At 37.9% G+C, this 25,179-nt stretch overlaps 1 protein-coding gene across 1 annotated transcript in view; it reads right to left on the minus strand.

Annotated features, from left to right (window-relative positions):
- Positions 1–6,480: 6,480 nt before the first annotated feature.
- The window catches only part of EXOC2 (exocyst complex component 2), a 130,350-nt gene continuing 111,651 nt past the window's right edge, over positions 6,481–25,179 (minus strand). The window contains exons 24-28 of the mRNA XM_042806646.1: positions 18,046–18,101; positions 14,811–14,933; positions 12,431–12,492; positions 10,506–10,565; positions 6,481–8,249 (exon numbers count right to left, since the gene is read on the minus strand). Coding sequence (XP_042662580.1) covers positions 8,156–8,249; positions 10,506–10,565; positions 12,431–12,492; positions 14,811–14,933; positions 18,046–18,101 — 395 coding nt within the window. The 3' untranslated portion in view covers positions 6,481–8,155. The remainder of the gene's footprint in view (positions 8,250–10,505; positions 10,566–12,430; positions 12,493–14,810; positions 14,934–18,045; positions 18,102–25,179) is intronic.

The raw sequence follows: 25,179 nt of genomic DNA on the forward strand, positions 1-25,179 counted from the left end.
CACATAAGCTGCATGAAGAGCCATCTACAAAGGTTGTTAGGAGAAGTCAGAAGTTCATCTTTAAACATTCTGTGGCCACAACACTCTAGCTGTCTTCAAAACTGAACTGTAGGTCTTTCCCAGTTCTTAGTTCCCGCTTTAAGCAACCAAACACCACTTTGTTCCTTCTTTCTGACTGAAGAAATCTTGAATTCCTTCCTGCACAGCTTAAACCATGGGGATGGGGACTCCCTACCCCAGCACAACCTACAGCAGAGGAGCTATGACACGGCTGCAGAAGGCAAGGGAGGACACAAAACCAGAGGTCCTCTTCCTGAGAGGTCCCTCTACCCAGGGTCTGTCATGGAAGACAGACTGCGGCATCTATGTGGAAATCCTGCCTTTTAGGGGGGCAGAAGAGTTCGGCTCTAGGGCTGCAGTTAAGTTTCAGGTGCGAGCAGGCTGCCTGTACCTGATCAGCAGAACTCAAGTGTCTACCATGTTGAGGAGTTGCAGGCACAGGCAAGGAGATGCGGTGTCGCACATCTGCACGCCAACTGCTGGTTTTTACCTACATCCCATCTTTTGTGCCAAAACCTGCTTGTGAAGCTGGACATATGAAATTACAGGATCGGTGCTGGAGAAGTAAATACACAAGTTCTGATGTGCTGAGAAAGGGATCACCAAGTACATTGAGGAGGCTGGACCAAAGTATGATAGGATTAACAGCATTCAGATGGGTCTGTGTAGCGAGTACTCTTAGGAGGAGAAAAATACTTACATACAGAACATATTGTACTGGCATAGAGGGTCCTGAGGGAGCAGAGTTTATTGAGGTTCAAGAAGAGATTCAACATTCACATATGATGGACCCTCAGAAAAATTGTGTATTTTGCTCAGGAACTAATCCATGAATCACCTGGGTTTGTAAAGCGGTCACTGATTACATGAGCTAGAAATTAGCTTTCCTGTTTGACACAACACTTAAATAATTGCCCAAAAAGGGTAACCTGGGCAAGGCTACTGCACAAGGGTAAAACGTGCCTGTGAGAGATATCTTCCTCAGAGATTGTACCAGGATTAGTGAAGTTGTGTTACTGACTTCAGAAGTTCCAAAATGTAGGATAGATTTTATCCTTGTGAGACAGAAAATTTTGCTGGGGTTTCTTTTATTCAGTTTTGTAGCATTTTAATTATTACAGAGAATCATCTCACCTTCTGCACCGAGGTATCACCTTCTCTTGCTCTCCAGCACGGGTGGGTGGAGATGTCTGAAGAGACATGGATGGAGATTCCCTTCCCTACAGCGCAGGCTGTACCAGAGAGGGTTACAACAGGTGTCTACTAACATTCTTTACCCCAATGGCTCAGAACTCTCTGGTGTCTATTAATTTATTTTCAAATCTACATCTGCCCGTATTTATGTTAGGTTCTAAAAATAACTATCACCGTTAACATTTTGAATTTTAATTATCTACTGAATATCTAAAAAGATAAGCTGGAAGGGGAAGCCCCTCTGCAAGCAGAAGTACAATCTAGTTAAATGAGTGAAATTTATCAGAAAAAATGAGTAATGAGCAGTGAGGAAGACAGTCTCATTTTGCTAATTTTACTTTATAAATTATCTGATTTGACATTCTGTGCTAAAAAATCTGCTTATGAACCAAGAAAAGCAAGGGGTGTACTTCACTTGGTTGAAGCAGAATCTGTGGCCACAAAAATTTTGCTGCCTTAGTACTGCAGCATGAAAGCCCCTGACACTGAAATGAAGACTCTCATAGTTGTTTCTAGATCATTGTGCATCTAGAAATAGCTAGGTGTGCTGGGCTTCGGGTCTGAGTGTGTGCAGAGCCTCCCAGTTATCTGCAGTCCCATCAGAACTGCAATGATTTCACCACACAGGTATCACCAACACACAGAAGTGCTCAGCAAAGTTGTCCTTCCCCCCACCTGCACCCCCAAGCCCATTTCAGGAATAAAGGAAAAGATAATTCTTAATCCTTGATTTGTATTTAATGCATTTTTTAATGAGCTATATTGAGACAATCAGCCCACTTCATCTAGGTGCTTTTGCCTGGGACTGGCAATGAACTTTTAATACTAAAGTTATTTCAGAAGAAAGAAGCGAAAGCCAAAATAGGCTATAAAACTAAGCATGTGTTAATAGCATCTGTTACAAATAAGGCTGGATTCCACTTTCCATTGTCTTACTCCTTTTTCTGCAAGTTGTTTAAATTTTCCAATTCAAAAGGAATTTGGCTGAAGATTTCCCTTACTTGGTCTTGACCTCAAGGAGGGCTGCTTGCAGAAGAGTTGTACAAAATCTATTACAAGCCTTTAAATAGTGAGGGCATGAGAGAAAAGGAACACAGACATCTTCTTGGGAGTTCAGACTAGAAGAAATTAGGTGCAATAAAGGAGCCCCCCTGTTTGATCCCAAAAATAAACTGCAGCAGATCTGTTAGTGCTGCTACTCCAGAAGCAGCAAGTTTCCCTTGCTGTTCTGTGCAATGATAAATGTCGCAAACCGTGTCATTTGTTACTCACCAACACACATGATTTTAAAGGAATTCAAGGGTGCTTTGATGACTCTCCAAATGAAAGCCCCCTTGGGCTGTCAAGTAAAACTGAAAGAAGTATATAATTTACATGATAAACACCTTGTTCTGAAATAGATATACCATCTTGGACACACTTTCTTACTATCTTCATTAAAGACAAGCTTTTAGAGCTCTGAAGCTCAAATAGCACAAAGAGAAAGGGAGATGAACCAATCTCCTCTGTAACCTATGGCAGCACTATATTGTCATGGTTTATCCCCAGCTGGGGTTAAAAAACAGAACTTAAAAAAGGTGAAGACAGAAATGGCTATCATGTTCCCTGATGAAACTGTGTTCCCTGTTATTCCCAGTTTTCCCTTTTATTTCATGCCAAAAAAACCTTTAGTAGATACTGCAAAGTCAGAAAACAAGCTGTCAACCACACGAAGGCAAATACTCTTAACACGTAGCACAGCTTGTTCAAAATTATTTTTGCCTATAATTTACCATCTAGCATTTTTTATGGTTTCCTTTAACAATGTTAAAGAAACAATGCCATGTGTCAACAGTGCAGAAGCAGTCATAACATGCACACACTTCATACTAACATCTAATACAGAAGCACAGGAAAACTGCTGATGAGGACACATATAGCAGGTAAATTGAGCCATCTGTTTATCAATATATGGACAGGCTGGAATGTAAGTAGGGATAAATGTGAGAGCGGGACTTTTTTGTTATTGTTTTCCCTGTGAATTGTAAACCCACCAGATTCTCTCCTAAAAATCTTTTAAACAAATTTACAAGTTATAATGTTTTGTTTGTTTTATTTTTTTTTTTTTGAATTGGGTAAGGGTTTTCACCCAGAACTCCTCTAGGTACATGGCTAGGCCAGAAATTCCAAAAGCCCAGTGAACCAAAGTCCTACTTGAAGCCTGTCATCATATTTAACAAATCCCCAAATATTTTAACCTGCCTCGAAGCCCAACTAATTCAAAACATATTAGTGTCTTACTAGTTAAATAATGCATGTGCTATTACCTGTTTTGACAGTCATCACAGCCTATTACTCACTCCTGACTGATGGTAAAATTTTAAGTGTCGTGCAGGAACTACAATTCCCAACAGCCAGAAAGAGGCTGCAGATGTTATATACCTCAGGGGTCCTTCTTTCTGCCCCGGGACAAGATCCACCCAAGCAGTCAGATCCAGAGAGCCAAAGCTTTGAAAAAAAAAAGATCCAGATCTGAATTTTGAATCTCAGGCTTCAGCAGGAGCACTGCATTCATTTTTCAGTTTCGATGTACTCTGATGAGGTTAAGGATCTTTTCCTTCTAATTTTTAGAGATGATGTAGACTGAAACCAGCAAAAAAGCAGTACATTTATGGTGTGTGATACATGTAAACTCCCTCATTTCTAGTGAGTTCAAACACCTATTTGGAAACAAAGATCAATATTTGCATTCATTGATACAATCACTGTTGAATCAATTCTCAGGAAAATCACAGTGCTTCGAGTATTTTAGCAGGTCAGGTCCAAAGAAGTTGGCTGCAGTTGATTTAAATATGGTCTGACAGTAGGTTAGGAAGTATAAATTCCCTGTGTAGCATTGTCTCTGATGATTAGGTGTAACCATGGCAAAAGATTCTTGTCCTGACATTTCCTTAGTCACAAGGCCAAAATTGCATCTATGAAATTGCAATCTTCTACCTGCTCTTGGATTAGAAACAAAAAATGCTTGTGACTACATTAAAAGTTAAAAAGGAGTTAAATTTGTGCATATTCTTTGTGATCTATTTCCTAGGGCTTTGCCTAGCTAAATGTTAGACATTCACAGGTGAGGGGCTTTCTGCATGCTATTTAGTAGGTTTAGCAGCCAAAGAGATTCAAGAAATTCCATTGTAGTATTTCTTTTTTAAGCATTAATTGCCATTATACCTTCCTTTGTATCAACAATCAGTTCTTACTCTTGTTTTTTCTGAATATACATAGGAGCATTTTTAACTAAAGTAGAATCAGAATAAATAATAACTAAGTTTATTTTTCTTTCAGCTCCATGCTCTGTACAGTATTATGCTAGTTTTTATGGCTTTATTCTATGTATATCTTTCTACTTGCCAGTACAATCACAGAAACATGCTATTGCTTCAGAAATGTTTCCTTAGGTCTGGATAGCTAAAGGCTGTCTGGGTAGAAAGCAGAAAAAAAAAAAAAAATCTCTCCTTCAACAAAGTACCTTCTCTTCAGGGAGATGCAGTAACTTTGGCAAGGGTTGGGAGGCTGGACCTGCTCCTACAAGCCAACGGCTGCCCACGACCTCTGCAGCCAGAAGTGCCCCTACAAAGCCTAACCCTGCAGCACTCACTGCCTGCATTTCTCATCTCCTTCTCTGTTGCCATACAGTGAAATTAAATTGGCTGGAGTCCTCAGCCTTCTCATGCAGCTAGAGGAAGATGCAAGAGGTTTAGTCCACAGAACACAACTTTCCTGATCCTCACAAGACAGGCACGTGCGCGCAGCATCTCGAGAGTAGTCTCACGTCTATTCATGTGCTTGCAATTCAGCGCGTATGTGAAACTTTGCAGGACTAGGGTTCTGTTTACATTCTTGAACTCTCTAAGTGGCTTTTCAAAAGCTATACGAAGGTGTTTGACAATGACACACTATAAGCACATTTCATAAATCTATACTCTTTAGAAAGTATGTTCAAAAAAGAAACACTTTGAGGGTGAGTAGGGGCAGGATTTCTTCACTGTTTCATGCTACTTATTCGATCTACTTCATTAACACCCAGGCATGTAATGAATTTTTTCCTTTTTTCCATCATTTTACTGGAGGATTTAAATATTTATTCTGTGCTGTGTGTGTACCCCCCATGCCCCTTATATTGATACAGTATCTGCTTTTTATTACTTCTTTGCCTACCTCCTGAACTACTCATGACTACTCAAAATAAGTGTTCAAATGCACTCTGATGAGCAGAATCCCTCAACATCTCCAAAGGCTGAATATCTCAACAGAGCATATTACATTTGAATTTTCCTATAGTCTTAACTACTTTTAGCAAGATATATTTTACAGCCTTACTACTTCCTAAATTTTTCTCCCAAATGAGAAATAAAGCTCTCCAGATTTTTTAGTGTCATTTTTTTTCTCAGTCTGTATTGATTTTAGATTTTTCTAGAGGTTAAAAGTGCATGTAATAACTTTATTTTCTCTTGCACTTCTTTCAGCATTTACCTTTGCTTTAAATGTCAGAGCCTTTCACTTCTGTTACTTTGATTTCCTTGCTGACTCTCTTTTGTCTGCAAGCCCTAACTGATTGTGTATTTTGGTGTGGTCTCCCCCTCTTCTTCACTTCCAATAATATGTTTTAAACCTCACTGTATCTTTGAACAGGTTTTTTTCTTTTTTTGTTTCGAAAACCACACTGACCACTTCTTGTTTTTTGTCATCATCTTTTCAGAGGAACTGCAGCCTGCTGTAAGTTGGCTGTGAAGCCTCAGCAGCCCCAACTCTCCTTCCCTGCAAAGGGATTCCAATACATCCTGTTGTGGCATGATGCTCACTGGCTTCCTTAATTCCAAGTGGATTCATTGAAATTCAGTGCTCTGACATGACTGTGAGCATTTATTTCATATCAGGTCAAATCCAAGTAATATTTTGATCCCTTACACATTATTCTCTTTGTTCTCAATGACATGTTCTGAAGTGTTACTTGCAAAAGGCAACTAAACAGAAACATCTGACTTCAGGTTAAAGACAAGCATCAAGCTGTTGTAACAGAAGATGAGTAAGAGAATGATGTTACAATAAAGAAATGCCTGAATATAGACTAATTTGGTACAGATGATAAAATATGTTTCCAATACTTAGGAACACGTCTGATACAAATGTAGACAATACAGACTGGAAAAATTCACAAAGAAATCACATTTCCTGGAAAGCGAGGAATTCAAGTAGTGCTTATGACCTTATTTCTTATTATTTTATTTTTCTGAAGTGAAATCCTTTACAGATTGAGCTAACTGGATGACTATTTCAGTTAATACTAGCAGCTGAGACTATGACCAGCTTAGAATGGACATTTAACAAAACAACGCTTCAGGTTTTTACCAATTCTTCCTTAAAGCCAATAATGACGTATATTTGAAGTTTCAAACTTCCATTCAACATGCTACTACTAGTTACACACATTTTTTTTTTTTTTACTAGTAAATACATGTACATCAAACCGTTTCTTCAGTACTTCCTATTACAGGAACTGTACATTGTATTTTTAAAGCATGTAACTGAACAGGTAAAAGAAAAAAAATTGACATTAAAAAATTGTTTGAAAACTCAGGACACTGTTTCTGAAAAATCCCCCTCAAAGTGACTGTAAATACAGAAAGAATATGTTATGACTGAATGATTTACTTGCAAGTCATGATTTCGGTTCTTAAATTAAATCCATCCCTCAGCCCCCAAAACAAGACCACTTTCTATTACTTGCTCTGTCATAGTTTACTGCACTTTACATCAAGTCCCAAAATGAAAGTCCGTGTCAAATCCTCCCCGCTGGGAAGATGGTTTTTGATATTTGTGTAACTATATCTTAATGGCAGCAAAATTGTTTTTTCCTCCTGAATCCCCGTTCCTCTCCACACAAATTCAGTAACTGGTGGTGAAAAGAGGACTTACTAACAGGAGGGAAGAGGAAGACTGTGGTAGTAAGCCTGTAAGAACAAGACAAGACAGGAGTAAGGAGGAAGCAGCAAAACCAAGGACATACTGTGCTCCTCCTTACTTCTGAGTATGCAAGAGGCTATAAACTGTTCTACTCCTTAACACCAAAGAATATTTTACTTGAATGTTTTTTAAAAAGACTTCTACTAATCTTAGAAACTTGAAGTGTTTTTCTATTAAATGCCAATGAAAGGAGACCTTATTTCAAATGTGAATATTATCATCCATATTCCAATAGAAGGGAGAAACTAAAGAGGTAGGAACGTGTTTAATTAAAAAAGAAGCAAGAAAATAAAAGCCTCCCAAGAAATCAGACTTACGACCACTAAAACTGTAGATGAAAACAGAAAAAAGTGGTAATTTTTAAATGCAAAAGCAGCAGTGTCCTCCATACTGTATCTGAACACTTACTAGTCAGCTGTATGTAGTAATGTTTATTATATCTCAATAGTTTACAGAAGTTGAGTCTTCCAGTCACTTACATCAGTATCACTCTACATTTAAAAAGTAACAGATTGATACACTGATCAACATGAGTAATACGCAAATTTAAGGTGACATTTGCTAGAAATACCTTTCAATATATTTTTAACAAATGAAACAGATTGCAGCACACCAATGAATATTTCTTCAAATACAACCAAGAATAGTGTCTATAAACAAAACTGGCTTAATCCCCTCCACAGAATGAAATACAGTAGACAGAAAACCACTTTATCAAAGGTATTTATGACCAGAAGTCTCACTCAGCAAGATACCCCATACCATTACTCAAAGAGCTGTATCTCAATTTCGTTTTCACTGAAATTCCTTTTGTTCTCTTCAGTCTTCAAAGGAATGAAGTACAGAAAAAATGGGTGATGTTTAAGCACGTTTCTCTTCTGAGTTGATTGCATTGTGTCATTGTCTATGTTTTCATCATTGCTGATGAAGAAGCTTGGAAACAGGTCAGCTGCAAGTGCATGCTGCTTTTAAATTTGTTTAGTAACTCTTCTAGTAACCTGTAAAAGGAAAATAGTTACAACTTTGGCAGATTCAGAAAAGGGAACAATTACTAATAGTTTTGGCTATTCTGTCTGTGACTTCAAGTACATTGTCTGCTTAAATAAAGGGCCTAAATTTGGATCTATTCAAATGTCTGAATAATATAGATATTTTGAAGTATACCAATATGTCAGGATGATCTGTGGCCAAGGGAGGACTTAGCCACAGAGATTTTATCAAAGTGATAAAATAAGCCCTTTATATGGCTTTACTTCCAGATAAAGAACATCATCTTGACAGAAACATATTTGTAAAACACAACGGCAAAAGGACTGGTAGAGAGTGTCATAAGATACTTCTGTAAGGAAAATCCAGAAACTGCCAGACTGTGTACCATAAAACCAGCATCCCTTATCAAGGCTATGGCTTTTCATGTGCAGCTGAATTGCAAATTTCAGTTCTCAGACTTGTCTTTGGAAGGTATTTATTTGATTTCTCTTAAGTATCATTGTTGTCATGATGGTATGACTATTCTAAGAGAAACGTTAATTCACTGGCAGCTATCTCTTTCAGTCCTTCATAGATAACAAACTATGTGTGAGTTCATTTTGGAGCATAACAATGGTTTGTTTACATCTACATATCTGCCAAGAAGGCACTTGGTGCAGAGGGTAAATTTATTATATTCCACAAACTACAGGTATAGACCAAGGGTGTTGATGGCTCTGTTATAGGAGATATTTACTGTAACAGTGGAGATGCATCATGAAGTTTTACAGTCTTGCCTGTCTGTTTTATTTTCCCTGCCTTCTAGGGAAGAATGTGTTCTCTGAACTTTTTCCTCTATTTCAAAACCAAGCCAGATTGAGTAGACGTGTATCACCTCAACTTTTTGGCAAGCTGTGATTATTGAACAGCCAATAACACACTAAATTATACTGTATGTTAAAAAAACCCAAACCAACCCAAGAACAACAACTTGAACCACAAAATCAGTATCTGCTTCCTCAGCAGGTCCTCTGGAAGATGACTATGGTCACATTCATCATTCAGTATCATAGTAATGACTGAATGAACGGAAATGAACAACTCTAAATCAGTGCACAAATGTGTGTTATTTTATGCAAATATGTGTAGATTACAATGAGCTGCCTGGAATGATGACAATTACGGTATAACAACCTAGGAAACGGAACAAGTTTTGCACTGTATAGGGCTCAGAACTCCGAGGCAGATGTAAAATGATGCAGTTCTTGACTCTCATCTCTTCCATGAAGCTCAAATGCTTATAACTATGTGAAAAAACCCATAAATTCTACAGGTGTTTCAGAAAGTTTGAGTTGAAAGAACTCTCCTTACTCCAAACCGATTCCTATGTTTAGTAAAGCATAAGAGCTAAGTAAGGCAAGGAGGTATCTTGAGACTTGCTGTGGCTAGTGAAGAGTAGGTTTGAATAAATAGACAGAGGCCATCTGGAAGAAGGCACAGTCCACAGACCATGAGCTGCACAGTCTCTTCATGCGTCTACAAAACATTCTAAATTCTGACTGTTAAGTACAAACTGATTTGATGCAGTTCAGCTCCTGAAAGTACTGTAATACCAATCTCAAGTTCAAAACATCTATACTTATACACTCATTACAAATGCATCCTAGTTTTACCATACTACTTTTTATTAAGTTACACTTGTAAAATAGACTACCAAATACTAGGTTGGATGCAGCAAAGCAGCTTGGTTGTCAAAGGTTGCTACAGTGGGGAAGGAGGAACCCAAAACTCCTCCTGATGATAAGAATGAACCACAGACCCTTCTTTGTTTTTAAAATGAAACAGGCCAGTTTTGAGAGTTCTCCATATATCACTTGGCAAAAGCTTGGACTTTGTTCCTTGGCTTTTTTTTTTTTTTTTTTTTATTGCTGTTAAATTCAGTAAGACAAGACAATGGACCTCACAGAAATTTTAAGATTAACAAGGAAGGCTAAAATAGACTGAAATTACTAAATAAATACAAAGCTATATTGAATTGATAAGACTAGGATGGGCAAGAGGCATACACCATAAAGCCATCAGCTCTTCTGTGTAATTTAATATGCTACGATGAAGAAGGACTTAGCTTCTACTCAACTCTGTCCAAAGAGGCTTCTGCTGTGTAATTCAGAAGGGTCAAGTACAGTGAACGTTAACTCTCTTATGACTCTCTTATCTCTGATACCTGAGTAAAAAGCAATGGCTCCAAAGACCAGAAAGGAGAAAATAAGGTGCATTACACTCACTTTTTGTCAGTTCCACTTGAGAGCTGAGGCAAGGCTTCCAAAGCTTGCTTAAAACTTGAGCTGCAAGGAAAACAAAAATACTCATATTCCACAGTTTCTCTCTATAAATGCCATGGAGATATGCTATATTTTATCCATTCTTATTTCAATAAATTAACAATATATTAACTTGAGACCTGACATTCATGTGCAAATTGAACATAAAGTGGTCATGGATTCAAGCAGGTCTGTTGACACTCCTAATGTGATATAGACCATACATCAACAGGAAATGTTATGTCAGCAGCCGATTTAAGAGTCTGCTTGACACCCTGGACTCTTCAAGAACTACAGATAATTGCCAGCCTGCCTTCTTCCTCAAACTAAGTGACCATCAGACTATGAAGCACAGTTAAAACATTGATTTTGGCTTTCTGTGCTCAGTAGACAGGTCATGGCATTCTCCCCTACAGAAGGGGGCCTACAGAGACAATTACAGTAGGTTTGCATTGAGGTAACAGGTTTCACAGAATAATTTAGGTTGGAAGGGACCTCTGGAGGTCTTCAGGTTCAACCTCCCTCTCAAAGTAAGGCCAGCTTCAAGGTTAGAGGTGGTTTATCAGGGCATTACCCAGTCAAGTTTTGAGTAACTCCAAAAATGGGGTTTCCACCCCTCCCTGGGCAGCAGATGTGGAACAGAAGTGCAGGGAACAATGCAGGACCTGCACAGATAGCTACAATCTTGTCAGCAGAAGATTAATACAATGACTTGTGGCAACTACTACAAGCGACAAGTCCAGGAACAAAAAGGCATCTATAAAGCTCCAGCTTCCCAGGTTCACTGTGCTTTGCCCCGGCGTTTACTGGAGGTAATACCACTTCCATTTTATCCAATCTGAGCCAGTGCCAAGTAGTTTTCATTTAGAGGTTGTCATCACTATCAGACACTGAGAACAGTCTTTTGAAGGGGAATGCAGTGACACCATAGGACACTATCTGTGACACTGTGAAGACATATTAGGCCCTCAAGCCCTGAAATGTCTCCTACAAAATGCTGATTGGTAAGATGGTCAAATTGCCATCTGCAGGAACATGCAATGCCAATCCTGACGGAACCATAGATAATTAAAACAATGAATGAACCTGCCCATATCCAATCCCCAACATAATCACCTAGAAATTTACATCAGTCCACTTTACTCAACACTGCTGACAGCTATCACAGTCTGTTTTTACATGCCTTGACTACATCAACCACTGATGCTACTAAATGCTTTTCTTTCTCCCTTTATATTAACGTGTGAGTCCATCCCACACTATTTATCTTTGGTCTTGGACCTTACTGAGAAATGATAAATCGCTGGAAGCCTTCTGAAGGCTTTCATTGTAACAGACAGTGTGAAGCTGAATTCACTTTCCCTGATTAGGTGTGTGGAGCAGGAGTAGGGTATTGCACAAGCTTGTGGAGACCCCTAATTCTCCATATCCCTGTAAGGGGATCCTGACTGTGTCTGGTTCTGTAGCTTCTTTGATGTGCCTGGCAGGTTCTTTGCTAGGTGCTTTATGAGACTGCTATGAAAAAATGGATAAAACTCAGCGACATCTGTTTTTGTCTTGCTTTAGCATAATTTCTCTCAGCAGCTGTACTGCTGCTAAGAATTTTTAGTGTTTCTTTTTTTTTTTTTTTTTTTTTTTTTTTTTTTTGGAGTGGCTAATACTAGTTTGTGTCTATAAATTTAAGTAAAACCCCAAAAAAGTAATTATTTTCTTTCAACTGGTAAAACCTTGCTAGCAATCTGTTTTTTTCTATATTTACCTAGTACAGCACATCTTCTGTTTGAAACAAAATTTCTTAATCCTTAATCTACATTATGTGCTTTTGCATGCTTACCAAGGATTCCATTACATTGAAAAACCAGACAAACAGGCATTACAGCACATCTTACTTGCTTTCAGGTGTTAGGTATATGGCCACGGTATCTCTCAACGCACAGATTTCAAGTCTTGCCTAAAGATAGAAATAAAGATATTAAAACAATGACACAGTGTCCTTTCATCAAGTGAATACCAGTATCCCAAAGCTTAATCTTTTTTAGAGGCAAATATTATTGCATACTGCAGTTGCAAGCAGCCTTGGCTTTTAACAGTTTGCTTCCTGTATTTTGCGTTGCCACGCTGCTATGTCAAGAGACTGCTAAAGGGAACAATTTTGTACTTTTGATTCAAGTCAAACTGTTTGTACAGTCACTATGTAGCAGTCTAAAAACATTGGTTTGTCTCTCAGTAACAGTAATAAATCTTCAATTCTGTTCCATCTTTTCTGTACTGTGATAGAAGATAGAAGGATGCAGCCTTAATATGTCTATTTTTTTTTTTTTTTTAAATTAAATACAGTGATCTTAATTTTTCACAACATGGCTTGGCCAGGGAGGAAGGAAACACGAGAGTACAAATATCTGTCAATACACACTTTATTCTTGGTTTTCCTGTTGAATTTATTTTTTTCCATCAGATGAGGAAGTCAAATGATCATGCTCTGCTTCTTGTCTGTCACCTGGTGGGCACATAAGCTTGGGGATTTTATTCCTGCACTGTACTGAGTCTCTAGGTATTAATTTTCCCCTAGGCAAACTATGGTGGAGAATGAACTCAAAGATTAAACAGATTTCAGGCTTTGAAAAGCAATCATTATTATCACAGGTTTTATATGAAATAGAAACATTCTGCATGTGATCAATACTTTAAGTCATTTAATTTAAAAATATTAAGTGAACTTCATCCAAATTCATATTCCATCCTTGTTCATTATAAAGATAAAATTCAATCCAGTTAGCCATTACAGAAACTGATCTATATTTAGCCCCAACTAATATGACATTAATCTTCCAAAACAAAACAACACAGACATCTAATTCCATTCTAATGAAAGGCTTTGGCTTTTAGGCCTTCCCCTTATCTCTGCCCTATGTAGGAAGCTAGATGAGATTTATGCTTTTTTAGTGCCAAAACTTTCTGGAACAAAATACAACATAGCCACCCACCGATTTTATACTTGTAAGAAATGCTTTTCTTGTCACAGAATGTTTCACCTGTTTTTGCAAGATGCTCCAAGCTGAACAGCCTTGGACTTTCTGAAGTCCTACACATAAGATTCTGGAGTGTTTCCTACATTTTAGGAGGCAGAAGTATCATGGGGAAGTGTCACAGTTTTACAGTGTGTAAGTGTTGCATTAGTACCTTAGCCTAAATAAACATGGTGGAAGGGCAAACCCTGAAAAACTGTGGGTTATGGGATGCAGGAATATAGATTCAGGTTTCATTTTGGGAATGGATATTTTTTGATCAGTCTAGCCAGACTCAGATCACACTCACACTGCTGCTGTCTGCCAGACAAGATTTTCTATGTTCTGAGGAACAGAAAATGACCACTACTGACAAATTTAAAGTATGGAGAGAGAATATTTTCAATTATGGGTTTAGGCAGCAAGTTCAAACAGTGGTCTGTCTAGTCAAACAAAAATTATATACGGGTCTTTGTTGGTATTCATTGATTTGGTTTTAAATAGCCAGTCAATCTGATTTGATTGTGATCTTCCTACATTAATTCTCTGTCCAATGCAATTGCTACCAGCAACTGGAAAATGAGGCTTGCAATTTGATAATTATTTTCCCATTATAATTCAAGAATGCTGTTGTGTACAAAGATAATTGGGAGTTTGCTACTCTTGCCCATTATGGCCATAGCAATCATTGACTCAAAGTGATTTTTTAAAAAAAGGATTTTTCTTAAGAGTCCTTTAAAACTTATCCTATAGCAAGCGCAACTACCAATCCAGCCATAACCGCAGAATGCAGTCTAAAAGTGTTATACCCGTGCTGCAATGAAGTGCTAATGTAGAAAGAGTGTAACAGAGAAGTGACTAATATGCAAAGACCTGCAAGATCCTACTGTATTGTATTTTCAAGATTTTAAAATTTCATAGTATCACATAATTGTTTTTGCTTTTAAAGTAATTTTTAATGTCAGGCCAAAGACAGTATTTAACGACATTTCAAATAGATACCATTATGATGCTTTTTATTTCATAGGATATAGTAACCTGTTATGCACTCAGACACAAAGACAACACTAGAATATAATCAAACCCAAGAAACAGTATCCCAAAGGTTATTTATCCATAAATCTGAAATAGGTTGCATACTAATCCTTTTTATCTCCATGCTTTCACTACTCCAATAAATCCAACAAATACACAGATTATACCCCTCTCTGTTATTCTTAGTTTTCTAGATTCAGATGTTTGACAGTACAAAGTATTCAGGTACCTGTAAAGCTCCATTTTTGCTGAAGAATGAAACACACTGCATCAATCGACTCAGTTCTTCAGAGACTGCTTCTACAACTCTTGACATTACCCGAGGAACTAAGTCTTTGGAAATGGTAAACACCTGATTTTTATGAATGAAGAATCATGAACACAACAGCTATATTAACAGAAATATTTTTTACAGTAACATTTCAGTAAAAAGCATTAAACACTTTGATTGAAAGGACCACTTCATTTTTATCAATGGACGAAAAAAAAAAATCAAAAGCAACTGGAATATGAAGGATTTCTTCTGATGCTTGCCCTGCTCTTTGACCAATCACCTCTGTTAATAGCAATGTTAGCTATATGATATGTGATAATGACAACTTTCTTGCAATCCCTAAAAGCAGCTAGACTTCAAAATACGTGCTCTCAGCTGAGGGATGCAAGTATGTAGACTGCTGCTTTGTAGGATAGCACCTTTAATTCAGGTTTGTGTGACTGACCCAATTACATATTCAGCTACTTTTTACCCGCATATTTTGCTATTTCTTCTAGAACATTTTATATTTGACCACTGACAAATGGCTAGTGTCTTTATGCTCTGTGGCAGAGATAAGCCTTTGAAAGGGTTTGAGAGCATGGTGATGTAATGGATTTTTATTTAGATTCTTCCACTGCTGCCATTTATTACTTCCCTGGCAAAACCACTACACCTTACTGTTTTTTCCATGCATCAAGACCATTTTTTTTAACTGCTTATTTGTATAAGTTTTTAAAGTGGTACTTGGATCCTCCATTTGAGGTTCAGAGTAGCAACTGCAACACAACAGCAACACAAAACCAAACATTAGATCTATGCTGAAGGAAAGCATGAAGAAACCAATGTTCCTTAAAGGGAGCTTTAAGGAAGCGAGAAGTTGTTGGTGAATTAAAAAAAAAAGATTGTTCTACGCAAAATTGGGGAAAATGCAGGCCAAGAGGTTGGAATATAGGAGGAAGTGAGATTATAGGTTAGACGGACCAAACTTGTGTCAAGACTTAAAGGTGATCATAAGGCTGCACTAAACCTGCACAAGGTTGGGGAGATGACACAAGGAATTGAAGATGATACGAGTGGAGTGGTGCAAGAAGGAAAATGAACTGCATAGTTTTAAACACTTCCCCCCTCCTGAGTTCTGCTTTAAAATGATCTAAAAAATTTAGTGGAATGATTTATGATTTTTTGCTAGAATACATTTGCTTTATGTGACATTTAGATTTCATGTCTGACAAGGCAATGTAGTAATTGACAGAAGATATTCATACATGTGTGTAAAAGTAAGTTAAGGGTGAGGGGTGAGGGAAGAATGCAAGATTCCTACACAGTTTTCAGTGATTTAAGTAATGAATTATGTAGCAGGGATCCCATAAAAACTGACTGTTCCAAAAGGCAGGTCTGCACCATAGCCTAAGTACACTGACCTCTTGTATGTCAGGTGACTGTTATCACTGTCAATTCAAACACGCAGCCTGTCTTAACCCACAAAAACTAAGTGACATACTTATCTGCATGGTAAGAAATAAAAAAAAAAATAAACCCAACCAGTAATGAATTGGGAAGGGGTCATCTTATTCAGAAGCAAGTATTACTGAGCAATTCAACACAAACATACCAGGAATACACCCAAAAATCTTCTACTGAGAATATCTGTGCCCACAATGAGCACTCTTGAAGTTACTATACAGAATCCAGGAAAAAAAATTCTCAGCAATGGTGAATCATCATAAATTTGCAATAGGAAACCTTTATTCTGATTTCAGTTAAATTTGAATTCAAATGCAGAGGAACAATTTTCTTTCTGCTTCAGTCCATGCTCACTGTTCAGCTGACGGTTAATTTTTGCTGTTTCAAACTACAGAAACTTGCAGCCTTGCTAACTAAACTTAAATCTGACCCAGCTTACAGAATTTCACCAGAAAATAGTGGAAATGGGAGTTTCATCTTGACACACGTTTTCGTATTTCTGTAATAATTCACATCTAGAAATTCATGAGGCAACACTATTTGGGCCAAAATCAGTATCGGTCTCAATGAAGTCAAAGGCAGTGCACCTTCCTGCTGCAGCAATTTAATAAGTACGTATGTTTACAGGATTAGCTCAATAATTCCCAAATGCCTTTGACTTTTTAAAAGCCAAACCTCTCATTTTTATTAATTTCTATTACACTGAAAAACAACATTAAAAACAAATGTCGCATTGGTATGCATTCTTGATGTTGCTTATTCCCTCATTTGGAAGCATTTGGTAAAATCAGCAATGCTTCTGTGAAAACTGCTATAAGTAAATACTGAAAAATTTAATAAAAAAATATTGCAAGCAACATTTAAAGTTTCTGAAAATATTTTAATTTATATAAATCCTTGTAATTTAAGGAGGAATAAAACAAAAACCTCAAGTGAATCTCATGAGATTTAAGATGGAAAAGGTAGAGCAGCTATACTTGTGGTATTTTGAAAGGGAAGAGTGGTATTACTACCAATGCTTGTACCAGGAACAAAAGTAATCTGGTAATACTCTTAATGATTAGAAGGAAGGAGTATGTAGAACAAGGCTGTAATTTAAAGCACTATATAAAATTCCTGCATATTATTACAAAAGGCCAAATAACTGCAGCTCTGCAAGCATACTACTTTAATAAAAATATTTTAATATGCACTCCCTATCACAAGCCATTACCTACTTAAGTATTTCAAACACAATTTGTGCTATACAGAGACTATAAAACTTTCTGGTTTTAGGTTTCCACTTTTTAGCTTGTATACAAGAATCACACATATTGCCTTTTCACTCCAAGTGGCATACGTTGAACATTTCTTCCAAAGTGAAGCACAAGTTCATCTTCAGATGTTGTGGAAAATTAAGTTAATCAGAGAAAGCGAGCATCATATCTCTCCCTCTCTAATCTACACGTAAAGGGAAGAACTGAGCTTTAGACTTTGTCTTTCCTCTTCATTAGACAGGGGAAACAAAAAGATGTAATGGAGTGTTACTGAGGATAAACAGGAACTGTTCATCTCCTCCTGCCCTTAAAGTTAGCAGTTGCATACTTGGTTGGCTAAACCTAACCCAAAGCACTTACATCTGTAATGAAGACACTTCAACAGAGGTACAGTTTTCAGGGGTGATGAAAGCCAGGATTGACCATGCAAAGTACACTGAAATTATTCATATGGATGAAAACATGAAACAATCTGAAGTTTTTCTCACCTCTGCATGCACAGCAATGATATTCACTAATGCTTCTTTCAAATAGTTTCTGACACCTGAAACAAAACAAACAGCACAATTAATTACTTTCATTCTGTTGTCTCAAAGCCATAATATTCTACTGTTCAATACTTTTTTTTTTTTTTTTTTCTTCATTCTTTCACTAGCACTTTTGCAATCAGAGGCAGAAAGAGAAAGTTCCATAGCCACACCACCAGTCTATTTCCTTTTACAAATCAAATGGAGAAAGGCACATTTCCTTACAGCAAAAGGTTAAAAAAGCCATCAGGTTCCTGTTTCGGTATTCTTTTTCTCTGGCAACCCAATTTCACCAACTTCGCAATTTAATAAAAAACTAGTGTTATTATAAAATAAATCCTGGATGTCTTACTACAATACACATACCATGGCACAGAACATGCACGACAGCTCGGTAAGTTCTAAAGAAACAGAGAAGATGGGGTTTTGTTTGTACAACAGTCTTCAAGAAGATCATACTACTTTATCAGCTTCTCTGACTGTAAATTATTATTATTATAGATAGAAATAGCAAGTGCTCATTTCTATGAAAGTGGTTCAGAAGATATTACTCAGGGCATCTTACAGGAGATGTCATGCCTTAGTAGAAATTTTCTCTTGGGGAAGGTAGATAAGTCAAATAAGCATTTTATTCACAAAGCATATGAACTTTTTGTCAATTTATACTAAAAATGAAATTCTAACCAGAAGGACATCCAGCAAGGTATGCTTCAGTTAGGACAGGCTCCAAGTTCCCTACATTGCTGTAATTCTGCAATAACTTCCCAGACCTGGACGCCAGTTGTGGAAGATCTAAAATAGGCAAAAATCTAAAATTGCCCCACTTCACTTTGTAGACAAAGGCCAATTAGAAAACATTTCACTTAAAGTATGCATAAATGTTGGAAATGCAACACAAAGCAATGAGAGAGGGTTACTGATCCACATGATCTCAACTTCTGATTTCAGTTACTCTAGTGTGAATTGGAGAAAGTGCAATGACCCCATCACTCCCTTCGGTATATTCAAACGACAGTAAAAGATGAGAATCATGGACAAAGACTGGTGAGACCACACAGCTCAGAGATCACAATGTGATTAAGGCTGCTGTTATAAAAATTACAAAGTGAACCTTTAATCAGTTCATCTTACTTGCTCCACCTTTCCTCAGATAACACCAATGCAGCGACTTAATCCTGTTATGAAAAATAGCTTTAAAAGGATTTACTTGAGAACATCAAACTGCATTATTCCATGGGAGAATAGTCTTGTGTCTCACAACTGCCATCTCAGTTGTGCTTATTTTTTTTAACCATTGGTTCCACAAATTGCCTCAAGATCTCAAAGAGACACCTGTTCTTTCTTACTTAGACAATTACAGACTAACATTTTTGTAAGAGGACAAAAGGACCCCCTTGCATGAGGTACAAACGCTTTCATCGCCTGCATCTACACTGTGTGACGCAACGCAGCCTGGAGTTCAGGTTGGAGGGTGCTTCCCAGAGCATCACGGGTCTCCTGTTGGAAGCAAGGGTGCTGGGGGGGGAAAGCGGAGGGAGAGACGTAGCTCAGCTCTGCACCCAGGCCTCTGTATCGAGACAGTCTGTTTCTAAAGTTCATAGAGAAGAGGCAAACGTCAAAGATTTTACTGCTCTCACTAAAAGCAGTTTGGTTTCTGAACATACAAAAGAATTAAGAACTTTTTAGAAGGAATGCTCTATTTTCACCTTGGAGGAGATGCAAATGAAAAAGGTAAAGAAAAATACAAGCCTTTCCCCACACATTCCAAAACATCCCTAATGCCTTTTCTCATTATCTTTATTCTGTTCCTGGAAAAATCTCAGTCACTCTTTTAATTAAAATAAACCAAGGACAAGTCAAACAGCATAGTATACTAGGTTGCAAACTTACAAATTCTTGTTATCTTAGTGATTTTTTGCAACAAGGGAGGGAGGGAGGAATAAAGCAATACCAGAAATTTTATGAAACTGACTTTTTTCTCTCTTCCCCTGTAACCTGCAAAACAAAGAATGCTACACACCACTGCTTGAACCACACCAAAAGATCACAGGTATATGTGGAAATGCAACACCCCCTTCCTTTTTCCTCTTCGGCTGTTTTCCTCCTTCTACTTCACCCTGCCCCAGTTTAAGTCTTCTGCAGGCTTCCTATTACAGAGGACAAAATTTGTATCATGTCCCACAAGCAAATACAACTTGACCAGGCACTGAACAGTGGTATGCAAATCACATCAAGAGGTACAGGGAGATTTTGAAAACTGGTTTGCAGTACACCTCAGGGTGCAAGGTGTTGATTTTGGTCTGCAAACCTATGAAGTATTCAGTTTTTGGCTGTCTACCAGCATCATCTCATGACAGTAGGGTCTTTCATGTGGAAACTGTGTGTTTTTACTTTTGTACAATGCTGCACAAAATTGAGACTTTGACGGTCTCCCTTCTGTACAGATACCTGAACACAGCCAGAGCATGTTCATCAGTCTATCAAAATTTCACTCATGAACTAAGCAGCCTTTCTTGGCTCCAGCTGTTCTCTAGCAAAGGATCTTGCTCAAACTCTGGTGCAGCTGGGGAGCTGTAATGAAAGCACAGAGAGAGGGTAGGGGCATGTCCTGCAGAGAGAAGGCCAGCAGGCTGAGCTGGGAATAAGTGTTACCAAGGAGGTGAGTGAAAAACTGGAATGTATAGAGGCCAAAGTGGGTGGGTTGTGTAAGAGGGTGAGGGTTGTGTAAGAGGGTGATGTGGTTCCAAGGAAGAATCCTCATTCCCTACTCATCCCACCTAAACTCCTGAGATAGCGTGCCTCTTTTCATGTGTTCATGCAATTTGGCTCAGGATAGGAGCTGCTAATTCTGTCTGCTGCTGCTGAGATCACCCAAGTTAAACAACTTTTGACTGTGTTAAATAAAAGTTGCCTATCAACTGTGTCTGTGGAAACCTTCCATAACATATTTCTTAAAGAGTCAGTCACTGAGTTACCGTAATGAGGTACCGTTATTCTACAAGCATGAAATACTAATGTCAGCAACATCAGCACCAGGTGTTAAATACCATTGTCTGGTATTAGCACAGCTAAGACATAAACCAGCCATTTATGTTTTCTAGCTGAAGAACTCAGAATGAATTGACTAAATGGAATTGAGAGAAAACCTATAGTAAAAATGAAGTGACAGTGGCTTAGTACTGCATATTGCTAGCCCATTCTACGGTACAATAAAATTGTTAACTTAAAACTTCAGTGAAAGGGCATAAGCAGACATATTTTATTTTGCATCCTTGTACCACATACAAGGACAAATGGGTGAACTGAGAACTTAAAAGAGCTTATTTATTGCAATCCCAGTGCCACTAATTAGGTGTTCCTGACCTTCCATAGCAGGTCCAGTCCTGCTGTAACTGCAGGATCAGGGGGCTCAGCACAAGCTCATGCATTTCCTCAGTTTCTTAGACAGGTTTTGCAATTTAAGAGCAGATAATTCAGCACAAACTGTTCTAACCTATGCAGTTCAGAGACAGTCTGCGTAATGAAACTGTCGTTGACTTAACTGTAGCATCTAATAGTCTAAAAGACCTTGTCTTGGTAAACTAAGCAAACCAAAAGATGAACAAAGGTGCAACTGTACTCCAAAAATGCCAGTAAGTGGACCCAGACAGGGAGGGGAGAACTAGCTAAACTGAAGAACAATACTAACACAAGAAAGAAAGGTATAAATTAATTGACCATCAGTAAACTTAGACTAGAAATTAAACCTAACAGTGTAACAGATTTGCTCTATGTTATTACATACTTAGTGTTGTGACAACCATTGCTGTCAGAGAGTCAGCTTCCTATCATGAATAGAACATAAATAAAAAGGGTATTTCCCCCCAGCCCTTCTTTCTGTCTTATTTGTAAAGGATTTTCATTTTCACATGTGGAGTCAAAGTCAAACATATCTGAATGTCAGGACCTGCAGGCATAGTTAAGAACTGTACCGTATTTTGAAAAATTACAATTAAAAAATATCCAATTTCTGATTTATATCACTGCACTGTTTGTGGCAGGCTTTAGTGAAGCAAAGTACTACTTTTCTGGAGTATGATTCACTAGAAATACAAGCAGTGGCATCCAACTGTGAATTTGTTGTGAAATTAATTTTAAAATGAAAAAATTCTGTCTAGAATAGAATTTTTGTGCAGCTTTCTCTATGACTGTTCAGCAGCCCACGCAATTACAGTTTTTGGGACACCATGCTGCCAGTCCTATTATACAGCACTGAAAGCTAATGTACCATATAACTGTAGGTTGCAACTATTAGGCTAATCAAGTGAAACATAACATTCTTAGGTCTAAAATACATCTTATTTAGCATATTGAAGCACAAATACAATGCCTTTCCATAGCTTCTGACAGAAATGTGTTGAAGAAATTCTCAACAGGCCCTTGCAATTTCTCTCAGGAAAATGTTATTATTCTGTTACAGCATAAATGCATTCCACTCCCACTCTATTCTTAACACCAAAGACTGACTTGCTGGAATTCTAGTTGCCACTAACAAAGCCCCAGCACTGCTCTAAAGAAAAACGGATGGGAAGACTTAAGACATAAAAATGAAGGACAGTTTCAGCCATCAACCATCACAATGGCCGACAAACTTTAAAATAGCACCTTCCAATTTTGGGCCCTCTGCTGAACTTTTTACTGGTGAAATATCTAACAAGTTATCCATTAAATTTAATCTCAAGTTTACATCACCTATTACTCTTTCTTTTTTTTTTTTTTTTTTTTTACAAATTAAATCTGTCAGAAAGTCTACATTTACAAGCAATTTTAATCATACCATGAAGCTGTAGCAAGGATGACTGTATGAAATATGGGAAAAGCAGAAGGGAAAAAGATTTGTGGTTCCGAGGAGTAACTGAAACTAAACTTCTAGCTTGCCAATGCAGGAGTCATTCAGGAGATCTTCAGATGGCACAGTGCTACCAGTTGTCCTACATGTAGTTCTCAGAGATATGTTTCCCCCAAGTACTTAGATGACAGCATTCTGCTACGAAACCTCCAAAGTGACTGAACAAGCACCCAGAAGCTGGAACTGCAATACCATATGCGTAATTTTAAGACCCAGAGAGGCTACAAAAACTTGCATGCACAAATAGAGCAGAAGTTACACACACGGTAAAACTGAACTAATCAGGATACTTTTTCTGTGCCAGAACCCAACACAGGTCTTTCAAATGTTCCCAGTCCTTCTAGAGTAACTCGATAGAGAGGATATGAGCATCAAACATTTTTACGTCTTCCGCAGCCTCAAGAGTTCAAAGAATGAGATGAAGTTGAGCTAGGACAATTGAAACACACAGGAAATTTTAACCCAGGCAGCTTGGGTTCAACATACTTTAACTGTTGTGAGACTGGAACCTCATTTGAGATGGACAACTGGAAGCTAACCTTGGCACTGCTTCTCGCTGAAGCAGCTTTTCAGCTTGCCTGTTGTACAAAAAGCAGGAGAGGAGGATACAAACACATAACTGTTTAGAAAAAGTAGTTGGTGTCAGCAGATACCTCTGCTCACCAGCAGTAAACCACACCAGACAGGAGGATGAGAGACTACGAAGGGTCAAAAGAAAAAAGAGTTCTCAGGCAAATTCACAGTCAAATAAAAATCAGGCAGGAACGTTAAAAGCTGCTGCTCTTCTGTGGAGGAGTTAGAAAAGTCATCCACAGGAAGTTCTACAGTTTGACAGCTATCACTCAATTCTGGCTTTTTTTTTTTTTTTTTTTCTTTTGAAAAGCAAAGAAAGAGAAGGATTCACCGAAGAGGAATGAATGGCTCTTTGTACATTGACCAAGCTACCAGTCTCGTTTCAAAACTGAGCTGACTGGCTTATTAGAAACCTAACCTCTGAGGGGCTGAAACAGAAATGAGTCTTGGGTAGGCACAGAGCCACCAATTTAGCAAACAACAGAAAGCATTCTGGCCTCTGTAGGAGGCCAGTACTTGCATGGGCAAGCAACTGCTGGTGGTGGTAGCAAAGTTTCTTAGTGCCTCTGAAAAAAGAGCACTAAATTTGTTGGCCTTGAGGCTTGAACATGACTTGGTTAGAGCTAGGAAAATTGATGCCTGGCAGTCTGAAATTTCAAATTTTAAACCCATCCAATTATATGCAGTATTTTTACAATTTATTGTTCTGTTTGGTGAGTTATGCCAGTAACAGTCAATCCGTCTATAAACTTTTTTTTTTGCCTGATTACTTTTTAATAAAAGCTTTCCTCAAAAATAACAACAAACAACTTGGTAATCCAGAGCGATTAATATTTTTCATACCTAGCTGAACAGCACTGATACTTGAATGTTCCTAGATGTTTCATTTGCTATGCTGATAGCAAATTTAGAGTACAAATAGAAAAAAAAAAAAAAGTTATTTTATCTGCTCTGTTCCAAGGAAGGCACCTGCTTTTAAAATTATCTGATATATATTCTTTTTGGTTACATTGCACCCTATTGCAAGATTTAACTGAATCAATATTGGAAATGTTCATCTAAAAGCTTCAGATATATAGTACCATACTTTACAGCAAGTCACACACAAAGTGCTTTTGAACTGTGTGTCAGTTAAACTCCTGCAGCTCTTCTCTAAATTTTTAATCTGCTATATGAAACTGCTGGGAAAAAACTGCACACATCTACTGCAAGTCGTTAATCAGTGCTGTGTAGTGCACATTAAAAAAGAAACTAATGAATGGTATCCACAAAGCCATGTAACTTCTTTAAACAGTCTGATTTTAACTGTTAAATTTCCTCTAGGTTTTGGCTGCATTGCAGCTGAAGCAATAGCAGCCTCTTTAACTACAATCATTCTAGCATGATTTGCAGTGTGGTCAGGACATCTTTTCCTCCATGAAATTCATGTTACAAAAGCAGAACCATGGTCTAGCAGGATATCCTGTGGGATGGCAGCCTATTACTTGCATTTCTGCAGCTCTTGGAAAGGCAAACTGTGCTAATGCAATACAACAAATGAGCACTGTCCTGCCCCGTGCAGCCTGCGCGGGGATTTCAAGGTTAGATGGATGCCTCCTGACAAACCAAGCTGCCCTATTGCCCTACACACACCA

Source organism: Tyto alba, unplaced genomic scaffold (assembly GCF_018691265.1).
Source record: "Tyto alba isolate M040663 unplaced genomic scaffold, T.alba_DEE_v4.0 Super-Scaffold_48, whole genome shotgun sequence".
NCBI classification, from domain to species: Eukaryota; Metazoa; Chordata; class Aves; order Strigiformes; family Tytonidae; genus Tyto; species Tyto alba.